The 14,959-nt window shown below is 40.4% G+C and overlaps 1 protein-coding gene across 4 annotated transcripts; it reads left to right on the plus strand.

Annotated features, from left to right (window-relative positions):
• The first annotated feature begins 1,966 nt into the window (after positions 1 to 1,966).
• Positions 1,967 to 14,391, plus strand: LOC100553581 (phospholipase A2 inhibitor and Ly6/PLAUR domain-containing protein). Of its 4 annotated transcripts, none has more exons than XM_016994785.2 (8): positions 1,967 to 2,289; positions 5,558 to 5,797; positions 6,903 to 7,019; positions 7,254 to 7,347; positions 8,382 to 8,498; positions 8,660 to 8,812; positions 11,039 to 11,179; positions 14,018 to 14,391. In XM_016994785.2, the coding sequence occupies exons 4-8, from the start codon at positions 7,299 to 7,301 to the stop codon at positions 14,203 to 14,205; spliced, it is 648 nt and encodes a 215-aa protein (XP_016850274.1). In that variant the 5' UTR covers positions 1,967 to 2,289; positions 5,558 to 5,797; positions 6,903 to 7,019; positions 7,254 to 7,298; the 3' UTR covers positions 14,206 to 14,391. The 4 variants fall into 4 exon arrangements, with proteins under 4 accessions (XP_016850274.1, XP_062818449.1, XP_062818448.1 ...); XM_062962378.1 differs by having other exon boundaries at positions 1,969 to 2,289; positions 7,230 to 7,347; XM_062962379.1 differs by lacking the exon at positions 5,558 to 5,797.
• The last annotated feature ends 568 nt before the right edge of the window (positions 14,392 to 14,959 follow it).

The raw sequence follows: 14,959 nt of genomic DNA on the forward strand, positions 1-14,959 counted from the left end.
ATCAATGATACTGCTAACTAAGACCACATCTCTTAATTCTTTTTCAGCTCTGTAGTACAGAGCTTCCCAAAATTTTCATGTTATTGAAACACTTTTTAGGCATGTATCATTTCATGACACAGTAATTCAGTTCGGCTAGGTTAAACCAACGACTTATAAGAGATAGGGACATGTACATAAATTATAATAATGAAATATATGGGAACACAACCTAGTTCATGAGTTATTGTTTATTTTATATAAATTCATTTTGTCTGTGTGACACACATGACACACTAATGTGTCATGACACACAGTTTGGAAAGCTCTGCTGTAGTAGGTTCTGTCTACTGCAAAAGTCAACTGAGTTAACAGTCACCCTGGATCATCCAGGGCCAGGCTAGCACAGTGGCTGAAATCACCAGCTATAGAAGATCCTGCCTACTAGAAGATTGGCAGTTCAAGCCTGGGTTAAGGTGATCTCCCGCCATCAGCCAGCTTCTGCTCACCTAGCAGTTCGAAAACAATGTAAGTAGATAAATAGGTACCATTTTGGCAGGGAGGCAAAAGGTGCCCTGAAAAAACATGCCAGCAAAAATCCAACCAGGAAAGACATTCATGGACGACAGGCTCCTTGGTGTGGAAAATGAAACATCATGAACTTCCCATGGCCGAGTCAAGAACAGCCAGATGCTGGAGATGAAAAGGGGAAAGCCTGCCTCTGTTTATGTACTGTCTGTCAATTGTATAACGGAATTGAATGTTTGCCATATATGTACCTGAGTCCCCTCGGGGAGACAGAGCGGAATATAAATAAGGTATATTAATATTATTCCTTGTAATAAGTATGTGCCCAGGCCCCAATCCTGGTTTATAAGCACACAGCCTGTCATTGGCTGACCAATCATTCATGATGGAAGAGACCTTCCCTGGGCAGTTGCACTCTCCAGGCCCTCCAACTTTGAGGAGAGGATTCCCACGGCTGGTCTGAAAGTTCAGAACAGGACTTGGTTTCCGTTGGGTGCCTGTCAATCTTCTATTTACATTCTAATTTCTAAAGTGACTGAATTGGCTACCATTTGATAAACTGATACAAATATTAGGACCCACCTAATAGCCTTATGCCCTCTCAATTGTCCCATTCCCCACAAAGCAGCAGAACCAAACTGGCATTGCTATGTTTGTGTTTCCTCTTTTTCTTGTAGGTAAACTCAATGTTAGCAAGAGGAGGGATCAAAGATAATAGTTTCAAGAATCTTGCTCATGTTCACCCTAGGTTAAACCATTATCTGGTCAGACCTTTTTCTAGCAAAGCCCATTTTGAATGTTAGCAACAGTTTTTTGATTGTTTTCAATAGCAAATGATTCAAAGGAAGAGATATGTATACATAACCAGAATTCAATCTAGAAGCAGTTAAAAACATAATCCCATAATAGATAATGAGGTTATATTCTTGTGGAAGTGACTCTATCAGTTAAGGAACCAGCTATCCAAAACACACCCCTTCTACACAGCTGTATAAAATCCAGATTATCTACTTTAAACTAGATTATGTGACAGTATAGATTCAGGGTGCATTTTTGTTCAGTAAAATTCTCTATGTTATCATCGCAATAGATCTGAGACAACTTCATGACAATTTATATTAACAATAAAGCCAATTCTGGACAAAGGATGATGGAAAATCTTTTTGGTCTCCTCTGGATTTCAACATGAAAGACCCAGGAAAGCTTGAAGGAAGGGAGATGTAAACAAGTCAAACTAATGCTATTGGCCAATATCCTTCCTGAAAATGGGGTACATTTCATTAAACCACCGGTATTAGCTTTGAATTTCCTGGCTTTGTCAAGGAGGAGGCAACCTGTAAGTTAGCTTTTATTTTACTCTTCTCAAATGTATTTTCCTCTGCCACTGAATATGATACTTTAATCCTGCTTGCAGTGAAAGTGCTATAAATAACTCAAGCATTTCAGAGACCTCAGGAAGCCAAATGCCGCTTTCTACCCCCTAAGGCGTGTTCCTGAATCTCCCTCCGGGTGTTTATCAACGACCTTACATTCAGAGCAAGTGAAACCTCTTCTTTCAAAGAGATAAAAGTCACATGAGACATGACAGTGGTCAAGCTTTCTTCATGACTGCCTGCTGATACACAAACATCAGGGGCCACTTTCAAGAAAGGCAACTCTAGTGGAAAAACTGCCTGCGATTTCATGCTGTGTGCTTTATGGCTTCCGTTTTTTGTTTCCTGTCCAGTAAAATGGGCTGTTGGAACTGTCTGAGTCGTGAGGAGGAAGGATTTTATCAAGAAGGTACAGGGTCTTTGGGAAGGGAGCTGGGACGGAATGGGATATTTTGCTGCCCAGAGAGGGAGATAAGGTGGTGCCCCAACTCCCATTCCATTTACAGAAGCTGCCCAAACTAACATGTTGAATCTGACTTCAATACTGGTCACAAGAGAGGGTATTTTATTCCTCCAGTGCACCTGAGGCCAGCAGGTTGGCATGTCCAGAAGGTGTGTGTGTGTGTGTGTGTGTGTGTGTGTGTGTGTGTGTGTGTATGCCTTGAGATAGGGAAACAACAGACTGTGGAACACATACAGTTCTCATCTTCCATATAAGGAACTGTACAGTGCACAGGAGAAGTGGCTGAGGAGCACTACCACTGCTTCCCGCATCAACCTGCTGGTGTTTATAATTGATTGATATAATCACCTCTCTCTGTCCAAAAGTAGGGCAAGTCTTTGAATGGCAGAAATGCTATAGGGACCACAAAAACATGAATTTGCCTGGTAAAGGTTTTACATTCTATACTCCAGTGGTTCCCAACCTGTGGTCCATGGACTACCAGTGGTCCCCAAGAGCTAAAATATGGTCCACAGCCTCAGTTGCAACGAGAGTGACTGGTCTCGCAAAACCCTCTTATAATGCTGAGGCTTATTAAATATTGTTTTCTGTGGGCGAGCAGATGGCGACTACTGGATGGCATATGTTCTGTATCAAAAACTAGAGCTGATGTGGTCTATTCAATGCAATTTTCTTAATCAGCATCCCGAATAACCTAACCGAATCTAAAGTTGACCAAAAACTGATTTATAACTCTTTTGGTACTAAAGTTGGAGAGTGGACCCTGGTCAAAAGAAGGTTGGGAACCATTGCACTCCAACTGCCCAATTTTGGCAGGAAGAATATGTTCTCCCATTTCATTTTTCCAACTGCTTTCAAAATGTCCCACTTTCTCTCCCCTCCACCCACTTTATCCATGACTTATAGGCATGGCCAAAAATCGTAATGAATCTTATATCGGATTAAAATTGGATATATCCTGCTTTTTGATCCGTTATCTAACGTGGGCTATCACTGGCCACCAAGCTTGTTAATTCGAAGCATTGTAGCCCTACTCTAGTTATGTCTCTTAAATTTTTTCGTAATTTTTTTTGCCCCAAAATAATTTTTTAAAATATTTTTGTAATTATTTAAAAAAATAAATAAATTTGGAGGCCTTAAAGCAGAGGCTGGATGGCCGTCTGTCGGGGGCGCTTTGAATGTGATTTCCTGCACTTTGGCAGTGGGTTGGACAACCCTACCAGATTTTTGCCAGTTATTAAGCATCCAATGTTAGGGTGCTGCCCGACCACCCTGTGGGCTGGCAGGTTGATTCTGCTTGGGGGTGTGGGCTTGGCCTTTTGGGGGTGTGGGCCCACCAATGGTGGCCAGTCCCCCAAAGGAATGGGACCCAAGCCCAACAGTGGCTGGCTCCCCAGAGGAGTGGGACCTGAGCCCCCATTTTTCTTGCAGCAACAAAGTCCCCGCCCCGCTACTTCTTAGAAAGGGGCGGCAGATGGGTGCTGGCCAACGGTGGCCAGCTCCGCAGAGGAGTGGAACCGAGCCCCCATTTCTCTTGCAGCAAGAAAGTCCCCGCCCTGCTACTTTTTAGAAAGGGGCGGGGGGTGGGTGCCGACCAATGGTGGCCGGCTCCCCAGTGGAGTGGAACTGAGCCCCCATTTTTCTTGCAGCAACAAAGTCGCCGCCCTGCTACTTTTTAGAAAGAGGTGGGGGGTGGGTGCCGACCAACAGTGGCTGGTTCCCCAGAGGAGTGGAACCGAGCCCCCATTTTTCTTGCAGCAACAAAGTTGCCGCCCTGCTACATTTTAGAAAAGGGCGGGTGGTGGGTGCCGACCAACGGTGGCTGGTTCCCCAGAGGAGTGGGACCCAAGCCCCCATTTTTCTTGCAGCTACAAAGTTCCCACTCCGCAACTTTTTACAAAGAGGTGGGAGTTGGGGGCTGGGCCACTGTGTCCAGTGATTTTCGAGATGCAAAGTTAGTTACCTAAGTAAAAGAAGGACTTTCACATTGAAGAAAACCCAATGGAAAAGGAAATAAGTCTTTCAATGCAGAAAAAAAGGATTTGTTTCTTGTATAAGCTATGAAAATTCGCCAAAAATGAGAGGGTAAAGGAAATGTACTGCAATTTGGTGATCTCAAAAAATGAGGGCAGGAGAGCCCTGTAAAAGCCCCCCCCCCCCCGGTGCTGTTTTTTTTTTTTTTTTGGTGACTGCGCATGCGTGCCCGCCATTAACGAACCAATTTAGAGCATTACGAATTTTTGGAAATATCTGAAATTTTTGAGGGGAAAAATTGGAAATAGTTTCAAAAATGAAGCGCCGGCACTCCCTGCTTTAGAAGCGAGTTTAGAAACATTTTTTTCATGGATTGCTCATGCCTAATGGTTTATATCAGTTGCTGCAAACTAAGGGCCCTTCCACACAGCCATATAACCCTGAATATCAAGGCAGAAAATCCCACATTATCTGAGTATGGACTCAGATAACCCAGTTCAAAGCAGATATTGTGGGATTTTCTGCCTTTATATTCTGGCATATAGACCTGTGTGGAAGCTCCCTGGGTTATATGAGTCCACAATGCCATATATCCCAGTTCAAAAAGTTGGATTTTATTCAGTTGTGTGGAAGGGGCCTCAGATCAATGTGGAAAAGGAGTTTATAATCTTAGCATCAGGCAGAGGACAGGAAAGGAGCAGGTATTTCCCTTATGTTACTTATCCTCACAAAATTTCAGGTACATCCATACTGCAGAATGAATGCAGTTTGACCCCACTTTAACTGCCATAGCTCAACGTTGTGGAACCCTGGGAGCTGATGTTTGGTGCTACAGTTCCCATGAGCCATGGCAATTACAGTGGGGTCAAACTGCATTAATTCTACAGTATAGATGCACCCATAGTTGCAATACTGGAGAGTTCTCTGCATTTTTGTTCAACTGGAGGAAATAATTCTTATATATTTGCAAGTTTTGGGTATGTGTTTAGTTTGCCTACAGAATTCCTCTCTGCAAAAATGGGCTTCCCCCTTTTTCATCATTTTTGGTTTTCATATAATTTCCCCCTTCTTAGTCCAGAATAAACATGCAGTCTTAGGTCACAAGGTTCACAAAGGGCTGCATTTTTCTCATGCTTGTCAAGTGCTGACTAATCCTATTCAAATTTGCTGTATGGAATTTCCCTGCCTACATGCAAAGCATTCTGAAAGACATTCTCTTTCGGTTATACATATTTGGCAGACCGTGGTATTCCCTTCCAAGTGGAAAACCTTAATGGCCTGAAGCACAGCAGAGCCCTTTAAAAATAAATGCATTGATTTGGTGCACTGTGGGACCTAGCCTCATTTTTTCATCTGGTGCATGTAGTTAAATCACCATTTCGCAGAAAGACATTTGGCCACCTGAGGCAAAGAACCAAAGTGCAAAATGGCAGGACAAAGTTGCAGAAAGCTAGATACAACCTCATTGCAAGTACAGAGGGTGAGTAGCGTAATATCTTTTCTCTGAATCTTTTTCTTCATTGTTTGTTATGAGATAATGTTCTTCAAAGCACCAAAAAGCAGTAAGTTAGCTTATAAGATGGAAGTAAATCTATAGGGCAAGATGCACAAAATACAACCCACAGGTTGCTTGGGGATACAGAGACTTTTTAGACCCTCGAATCACTCCAAATAGCCCCTATGTGTAGGGGTCATTTTTTGTACTTTTGGGCGGTACTCTAGTGGCAATTTTAGACCAGAGAGTGTCGTTTCTTTTTTTTTAAAGGAGGTAAACAGGAAATGATTTCTGGTTACTTCCTATTATAAAACTGAAAGCCTCTGCTGGAGCTCAAATAGTCCTCGGACATAAAATAATGGGTAACAGGATCCAGGCCAATCCATTTGCTGGTCAATGTATTACAGTAGAGTCTCACTTATCCAACACTCGCTTATCTAACGTTCTGGATTACCCAACGCATTTTTGTAGTCAATGTTTTCAATACATCGTGATATTTTGGTGCTAAATTTGTAATTACTACATAGCATTACTGTGTATTGAACTACTTTTTCTGTCAAATTTGTTGTTAAACATGATGTTTTGGTGCTTAATTTGTAAAATCATAACCTAATTTGATGTTTAATAGGCTTTTCCTTAATCCCTCCTTATTATCCAACATATTCGCTTATCCAACGTTCTGCCGGCCCGTTTATGTTGGATAAGTGAGACTCTACTGTATAAGAATTATGGTGTATTTATTCTATTATAGATTTAATTTTTCCTCTAATGTATTTAGTTTGTGTCTTTTGGAGTTCTTTGCCATAAGTAGGGATTTTTGCACAGAAAATATGTGTGTGTGTGTGTGTTGTATCAACAATCTCGACACAAAACCCCTCAATATTTTTGACCAAAAGTAACTACATTTTTGTGCAAGAGCCTTTTATTTATTTTTATTTTTTTGCTATTGCTGATGGCCCTGATGCCAAAAAGGAAAACATGAAGTTGAAAAATGTTAGAGCAGTGATCAGGGTGGATTTTCTCCCCAATAGAGTAATTCAAAATATTAAATCTGAATATCATTGAAAGTTACTTTCTATTTTGTTAACAGAGTTGAAATGTTATTGTCTGGATTCCACAACTCTTTGGGCTTGTCTACATGGGCATGAAAACCCAGATTCACCTTAAGTTGGCTCCTGGCCGTCCTCACAACATTGCTGAACATCTGGTGAGTATCATGAGTTATATTGTGTTGAACCAGCTGTGGAAATAATAATAATAATAATAATAATAATAATAATAATAATAATAATAATAATAATAATAATAATCTGATATTGCAATAGTTGTGTGATTATAATACTCAGAACAGAAATTGATTTGGCTGGATCCCAATAAATGCACATGTTCACCCTTCACCTTTATGTGCTCACGTCAGGCAATAGAATTTCCTTCATTGAAGTTTTAGACCTGGATCTTCAATTGGACATTTCACATCATCACCAGCATGAAAATTCTTTTGGTACTGTTCCTCTGCACTTTGCTTCCAACTTTAGGTAAGATTTCATTGATAACCGACTTAAAGTAGGTTCAGATATTAAATGCTGTTATGTCCCCTCTCTCCATAGTCATGTAGTAACATTCAAAAAGAGCCATATGTCATGGCAATGTTATTTGAAGACTAGTACAGGTATCAAGAGACAGGCACAGAATTGGCTTCCAATGGAGAACAGGAGCTTTCATTTTGAGTTTTCAAACATTCAAGCTGTTTTGGAACCAAACGTTATGAGAAATCCATTCAATTCAGCCAGAAATCATTCCATTTTGTTTATTCACATGATATTATTTTAAAGAAAAATATATACATATTTTATACATATATTATTTTGATGTGTCTTTTTCAAAGAACTGTGGAAGAAGAAGAGATGTGGAAGCCGATAACATTTTGTTTCATTCATTAACTGAGAAAATCATAGAATCATAGAATCATAGAATAGTAGAGTTGGAAGAGACCTCAAGGGCCATCTAGTCCAACCCCCCGCTAAGAAGCAGGAAATCGCATTCAAAGCACCCCCGACAGATGGCCATCCAGCCTCTGCTTAAAAGCCTCCAAAGAAGGAGCCTCCACCACGGCCCGGGGGAGAGAGTTCCACTGCCGAACAGCCCTCACAGTGAGGAAGTTCTTCCTGATGTTCAGGTGGAATCTCCTTTCCTGTAGTTTGAAGCCATTGTTCCGTGTCCTAGTCTGCAGGGCAGCAGAAAATAAGCTTGCTCCCTCCTCCCTATGACTTCCCCTCACATATTTGTACATGGCTATCATGTCTCCTCTCAGCCTTCTCTTCTGCAGGCTAAACATGCCCAGCTCTTTAAGCCTCTCCTCAAAATGTTGATCCCATGAGTGTAGCTACTAGCTAGCTGGAGGGGAGGGGGGCAAAATGAAGTCATTGCACCCTCAAATAAGAATTCTTCCTATTTAAAATATGTTTTAAGAAAAATCACTTGGAGTCAGTAACATTTATATAGATTATTATTATTATTATTATTATTATTATTATTATTATTATTATTATTATTATTTCTTTTCCTGAAGGTGCCTTCCTGGAATGTGAAACTTGTTTTGCCACCAGCAGTAATTGTACCGGTGGACGGGAGTTGTGTGAAGATGGTGAAAACACCTGTGCTATTGGTATAACCGAAAAATCACAAGGTAAGCAAAAGGGAATTCAAACAAAGGCAAAAAGGTAATCCATTTGGGCAACCAACTTGGTCTAATTGGGGCAAGGTGTACCATTAGATTAGAAAGAAGGCTGTTAGATGCAGGTGAAGATTCTGTCACTACTGAATAGTAATCTCCATGTTGTTCTGTAGGTGGAAAAATAGAGTTCACTGTAGAAAAGGGATGCCATTCCTCTGAGAACTGCACATCTAGATGGATACTGGTCACCTTTGGCCAAGGAGAATTCATCAGGAAGGGTGCCAACTGTTGCATGGAGGAAAACTGCAGTGCAGCCTTTTCTCATTGTAAGCATGACATCTTGTATTTTCCCTCAAATTCCCCTTTTATCCCTTTGTATCATTGTGACCATGTGATGATTGTGTCATAACAATGAGCGGAATGTCCCGGATTGTAAACTGGCATTCATTTACCACAGGCAGTTATAAATTAATCCTTGAACAACCTGTTCTAGCTGTTGACATAACCAGGAGGGATGTGTCAGCACAATAACTTTTTCAGCTATTTTGCAAGGAACTGTCTAATTCTACTGCCCAGCACAAGCTGTGACTTATGATTACATAAACAGAGGTATCAACACAAGGACTTTTTCATATATTTTGCAAGGAGCTATGCAATTCTAGGAGCCAGGGTGGCATAGTGCTTTGAATGTTGGACTATGTGTTTTGAATGCTGGATGACGACTTTGGAAATCAGGGCTCAAATCCTTGATCAGTTTTGAAAACCACTTTGTGTTGCTAAACAAGTCCACCAGAGGGTCATCTTAGGGGAATGATTTGGAAATGACATGAGGGTATTCGATTCTGCCTTATGGTCTGGTTTCACTCAAGGCTGTTCAACTTTCCTTGACAGAGAAGATCCTAGAGTGGCCAAGAGTACACCAAGATGTCACTTTATCCATTGCCTTCCCCCCTAGATTTCTTGCATCCTTCTCTCCCAGGCCTCCTGAATCATTCTGTATGTACCTTCCATTGTTCTCCCTGTCATCGTCCTTTGGCCCTTTCAGTCTTCCTATTAAAATGTATGCTCCACCTTCATTAAATATGGTTTTGGCAAAGATTTTCTCACCCTGAGTCCCCTATGGGTGAGAAGGCTAGGATATAAGTATTGTAATAAATAAAAATAAATAAATTTCCTTGTTGCCTTCAAATCATTTCAGACTTATAACAATCCTAAGATGAACCTATCTGATATTGGAAGTATGGGTGCGCCTACAAAGGACACTAATGGCAATGCTGATCTGGAGTGGGGCTCTCTGGATCAGTGTTCCCATGGTCCACACACACAGCCAGCTGCAGAGCTAGTTGTGGAGCTGGATGGCATCCATATCACCCAGTGGCACTGGAAACTGTTTGATGCTGCTGGATCACTGTCCTTACCTTGCCATGTCATACTGGACATTGCAGTGCCCACCAGGCACAAAAATGGTGCTTCTGACCACTTGGCACCTGTAATGATGATAGCTAGAAGAACAAAGTGACATGATAGAGTAAGGGAAAGGATGAATCACTCCCTTCTTTCATTCCTCCCTGCAATCACCTCATCACTCCAGCTATCATTATTACAAGCACCAGGCAATGAACAGTGCTATTTTCATACCTGGTGGGCACTATAAAGATGAGAATCACGGAATGTATGTTAATATGGTTTAAGGCCACATTACACTGAATCAATTCAATCTGTCATGCAGCCTCCATGGAGTTTATTCAGGACTCTTTGGGATAAAAGGTCATTGTAGATATGCCTTAGGTCGCCTAGTGTGTTTCCATGGACAAGTGAGGCATAAAGCCTTGATCTCTAGAGTCCAAAAAAGGAGAACATTTTCAAAGTTATGTATTAAAAAGATGTTTTAATGCACTAGCAGCAGAAATAAGAATTATGTGATCCTCCAAATTTTGCACTGCCTTTGCATAATCATAACCACCATAGGCAATGGTGAGGAATACTGGGAGTTCCAATCCAAAAACATCAGTAAAGTTGGATGTGGTTCTATAGTATTGGGGTTTGCTTTGTTTGAATGAACTAAGTTACCCTTATAGCAGCCATGTAAGTCAGTGAGAAATTGGTATTGTGATTTTCTGGCATGGCAAGGCAATTACTTATCAATTGTTATAGTCAGGGGTGCTTTGAATGCGCTTTTCCTGCTTCTTGGTGAAGGGTTGGACTGGATGGCCCATGAGGTCTCTTCCAACTCTATGATTCTATGAAAATAATATTGGCAAGAATATTCACTGTCAGAGAATCATTGCACAAAAAAATTCACACATGGTTTTTACACAAAACAACAAAATAATACTTCTATGCAATAATATTTTCTGTGTGGAAAATGCTACTTCCCATACAGAAAATGCTGTTTTCTTCACACAGCAATCATGTGCATACTTTGTGCAGATCTATATCTGAATTTTGTATGGGTCTTGAAAACTATATACTAAGAGATAAAACAGAGAGAGAAATTATACCCCATGTTATGCACCAGCACTTTATGTCACTTGGCTCCTTTTGTTTTCCAGTGCCACCAGTCAACACCACAGCCAATGGAAAGCGCTGTCCAGCCTGCTATTCTTTGTCAAAGCCCTGTCCGCCAGCAGTAGTAAATTGCACTGGATCTGAGAACTACTGCCTGGATTTGACGACATATACATTACATACTGGTAATTCTGGGCTTGTTTGTTTGTTGCATCATCTGTTTCAATTTACATCATTTACTCTTTCCCTGACATATGGATTGATTTTTAGTTTTAGAAAATAAGTTTTGGGATATATGGAAGGTAGTTCTACCTGGCTTTACTATGAATAAATGATTATAATAACACACCATTTGATGTAGAGAAGCATTTGATAGTAAAAAATACATAATATATTTTATAGAAGATCTCAAATGAACAACATTGTGTAAAACAGAGAAAAGTAACCTCCAGACCACATGTCAGATGTATGTTTGATTAAGTCTGTAAGAGTTTCCCTTCACTCCTACAGGCTGCTGCTCTTATCGCCGATCAGTGATGAGAGATAAGGGATTTTTACTCTTTCCTCCCTTTGTTTTTTTGCAAATAAGATTTAAAATTTGATAACAATTTAGGTTTTTTATGTACAGTAGAGTCTCACTTATCCAAGCTCCACTTATCCAAGATTCTGTATTATCCAACGTAGTTTGCCTTTTAGTAGTCAATGTTTTTGTAGTCAATTTTTCAATAAATTGCAAAATTTTGATGCTAAATTCATAAATACAGTAATTATTACATAACGTTCATAGAATCATAGAATCATAGAATAGTAGAGTTGGAAGAGACCTCATGGGCCATCCAGTCCAACTCCCTGCCAAGAAGCAGGAAATCGCATTCAAAGCACCCCCGACAGATGGCCATCCAGCCTCTGCTTAAAAGCCTCCAAAGAAGGAGCCTCCACCACAGTCTGGGGGAGAGAGTTCCACTGTCGAACAGCTCTCACAGTGAGGAAGTTCTTCCTGATGTTCAGGTGGAATCTCCTTTCCTGTAGTTTGAAGCCATTGTTCCGTGTCCTAGTCTGCAGGGCAGCAGAAAACAAGCTTGCTCCCTCCTCCCTATGACTTCCCCTCACGTATTTGTTCATGGCTATCATGTCTCCTCTCAGCCTTCTCTTTTGCAGGCTAAAGAGATACACGTTATGGTGTATTGAACTGCTTTTTCTATCCATTTGTTGTAAAGCATTATGTTTTGGTGCTTAATTTGTAAAATCATAACATAATTTGATGTTTAATAGGCTTTTTCTTAATCCCTCCTTATCCAATGTTCTGCCAGCCTGTTTATGTTGGCTAAGTGAGACTCTACTGTATGAGTTATCTAAAAACAAAAAACTCAGAAGGGTGGACATTTTAAACTTACTTCATATTTGTACCCTGTTTGTTAACTATATCATGGTTGTGCCTGCTTTCTATGCCCTAAAGACAGATCTTAAATGGCACACTGTGTATTTAAAATAGCATGTGGTTTAGCCCACAAGGGAGCCTGTTCCTGTTTGTATAGAAGGCCCTGGGCAACAAGAACTGATTTCTTCTGAGATACTGACATATGTATAGAAGTTGTAACCAGAAGGGTGTGTATGTGTGTCTTGTGATTCTCTGCAAGACCATGAGGTAGGAGGACATGGAAGATATTGGTAGGCACAAAACTCATTTCAGCTTATCTTCTGTTGTGAAAAAGTATGTTTCCAGCCCTTGTGATCGATGAAGTGGTTAGAGCAATAGCAGAACCCAATGTCTCAAGACAAGAGATTGTGGCCAGATTCCAGCTGGTGTAGCACATTACTAATGCACTTTCCAAAATGTCATGAAGAGTGGTAAGGGTAGGCGCTGGCAGGTCAAATTTGCTGGCCTCAAACAGTTGAGGGCTGCAACACTTACTAGAATTATAATTCTTCACTCATTTCCTTCTCAAAGGAAATGACATGTGGTTTTACCATGTTTCTTTCTAACTTGAGACAGACTTCAAAAAAGCACCATTTTCATAATCTATTCACAGTTCAAGACATACTCTATGCAAAAAAGCAGCACTTTCCACTTAAGCAATAGCAATTTAGTTCTAGAAATATTTTTATGTGCAGAGAATGCTTAATGTGATGCTGTTCCTTATGCAATTCTTTTGCAAATTTTGCACGGATTACATCCATAACTGTAAAGTTTCTCATCAGTTCCAGATTCTCCTTGTCACTGGAAAATACATTTTTAAACCTTTTTTCAAACATGCTTTACGTGTCCACCCTTAAGTAGTTTTTCTTCCTCTTGCCATTGCCTATAATCTATTGCACTTCTTTAGAGGACCAACTAATCCCTGACGTGTTCCTAAAGAGATGTAGAAAATCCTAACAAAATTCCACTTGTGGAAGTGAAGAAGTGGGAGCAAACAGCACAAATGTGGGAGGTTTTCAATGAAGAATAGAAGCTTACATTCCCAGTTTTGTCCAGAATTTTAGTCAGTTGCTAAAATTAAAGTTGACAATGTACAGTATATCCCATTTCACAGTAGCACTAGCTATCCCTTTGATTTCTCCATGGAAAGAGATTCTTGCTATTCACTTCTATAACAGAAAATAAAACATTACTAAAGATTGTTAGGGAATACTCCCCAAAATAGCAGAGCTTTCAAAAATATGAACAGGATACTTAATTGAGCAGTCAGCTCACAGCAAGCGGAAAGGTGAGGTTTTGTTTGGCTGCATTCCAGCAAAGATAACATCTCCATTATTGGACAATGCTTGAATTGGGATCTCCTGCCTGGGAAGCAATGCATTTCAGTCCAATGAAATGAATTACATATGTTTAGTTGCATTATTACCTATAATGATATTTGCACTCTGGGAAAAATATTCAGTCTTGTGCAATTTCTGTAAGTCTGATTTTGCTAGTTATCGTAAATGCCCAGAATCATTTGGGGCTATAAATTCAAAGAGTGAGTGAACTTTATTTAGTAGTATAACATGGAATTGATATGTTTCTCTTTGTTTCTCATATTCAGAAAAGAGGATATACCTGAAGGGCTGCACAACAGAATCTACCTGTGCTGGATTACAAAATGGGATGTGGAACATTGTTGATACTGATGATAAAAAAGTTGACTGTAGACCAGCCAGTCAAAGTTCTGCATCATCTGGATCACTCCTCTTTTCTATCTTTGGATTCCTGCTATTCATAGTGCTCTTATAACCCGTTTTTTTTCATGGGACACTGCACTGAAGATCATTCCCTTCTCATTTCCAAAAAGGAGATCAATTCCTATGTAGGCCATAATTTTCATTTCTCGTGGACATCTCCCTACAGGATCAGCCCTGGTCAACGCCCTTGGCTTTATTTTTTATTTTTTTATTAAATAATTTTTATTGCAAACATTTACTAACAGTGTGAATTACAGTGAAATGACATATATTTAAGAATGATAAAACACAAAAACAAGAAACCATACAGCACACCAAACAGTTATTGGACATAAGCAGAGAGAGGGAAGGAGGCAAGAAAGAAGAAAGAAAAAGAGAAAGAAAAGAAAGTAGAAAAAAATACACAATGTACTAAAATTAACATAAACCAGACCCAACAGACATAGAATCATAGAAGAGTAGAGTTGGAAGAGACCTCATGGGCCATCCAGTCCAACCCCCTGCCAAGAAGCAGGAAATCGCATTCAAAGCACCCCCGACAGATGGCCATCCAGCCTCTGCTTAAAAGCCTCCAAGGAAGGAGCCTCCACCACAGCCCGGGGGAGAGAGTTCCACTGCCGAACAGCCCTCACAGTGAGGAAGTTCTTCCTGATGTTCAGGTGGAATCTCCTTTCCTGTAGTTTGAAGCCATTGTTCCGTGTCCTAGTCTGCAGGGCAGTAGAAAACAAGCTTGCTCCCTCTTCCCTATGACTTCCCCTCACATATTTGTACATGGCTATCATGTCTCCTCTCAGCCTTTTCTTCTG

This window comes from Anolis carolinensis, unplaced genomic scaffold, assembly GCF_035594765.1.
Source record: "Anolis carolinensis isolate JA03-04 unplaced genomic scaffold, rAnoCar3.1.pri scaffold_10, whole genome shotgun sequence".
Classification (NCBI taxonomy): domain Eukaryota; kingdom Metazoa; phylum Chordata; class Lepidosauria; order Squamata; family Dactyloidae; genus Anolis; species Anolis carolinensis.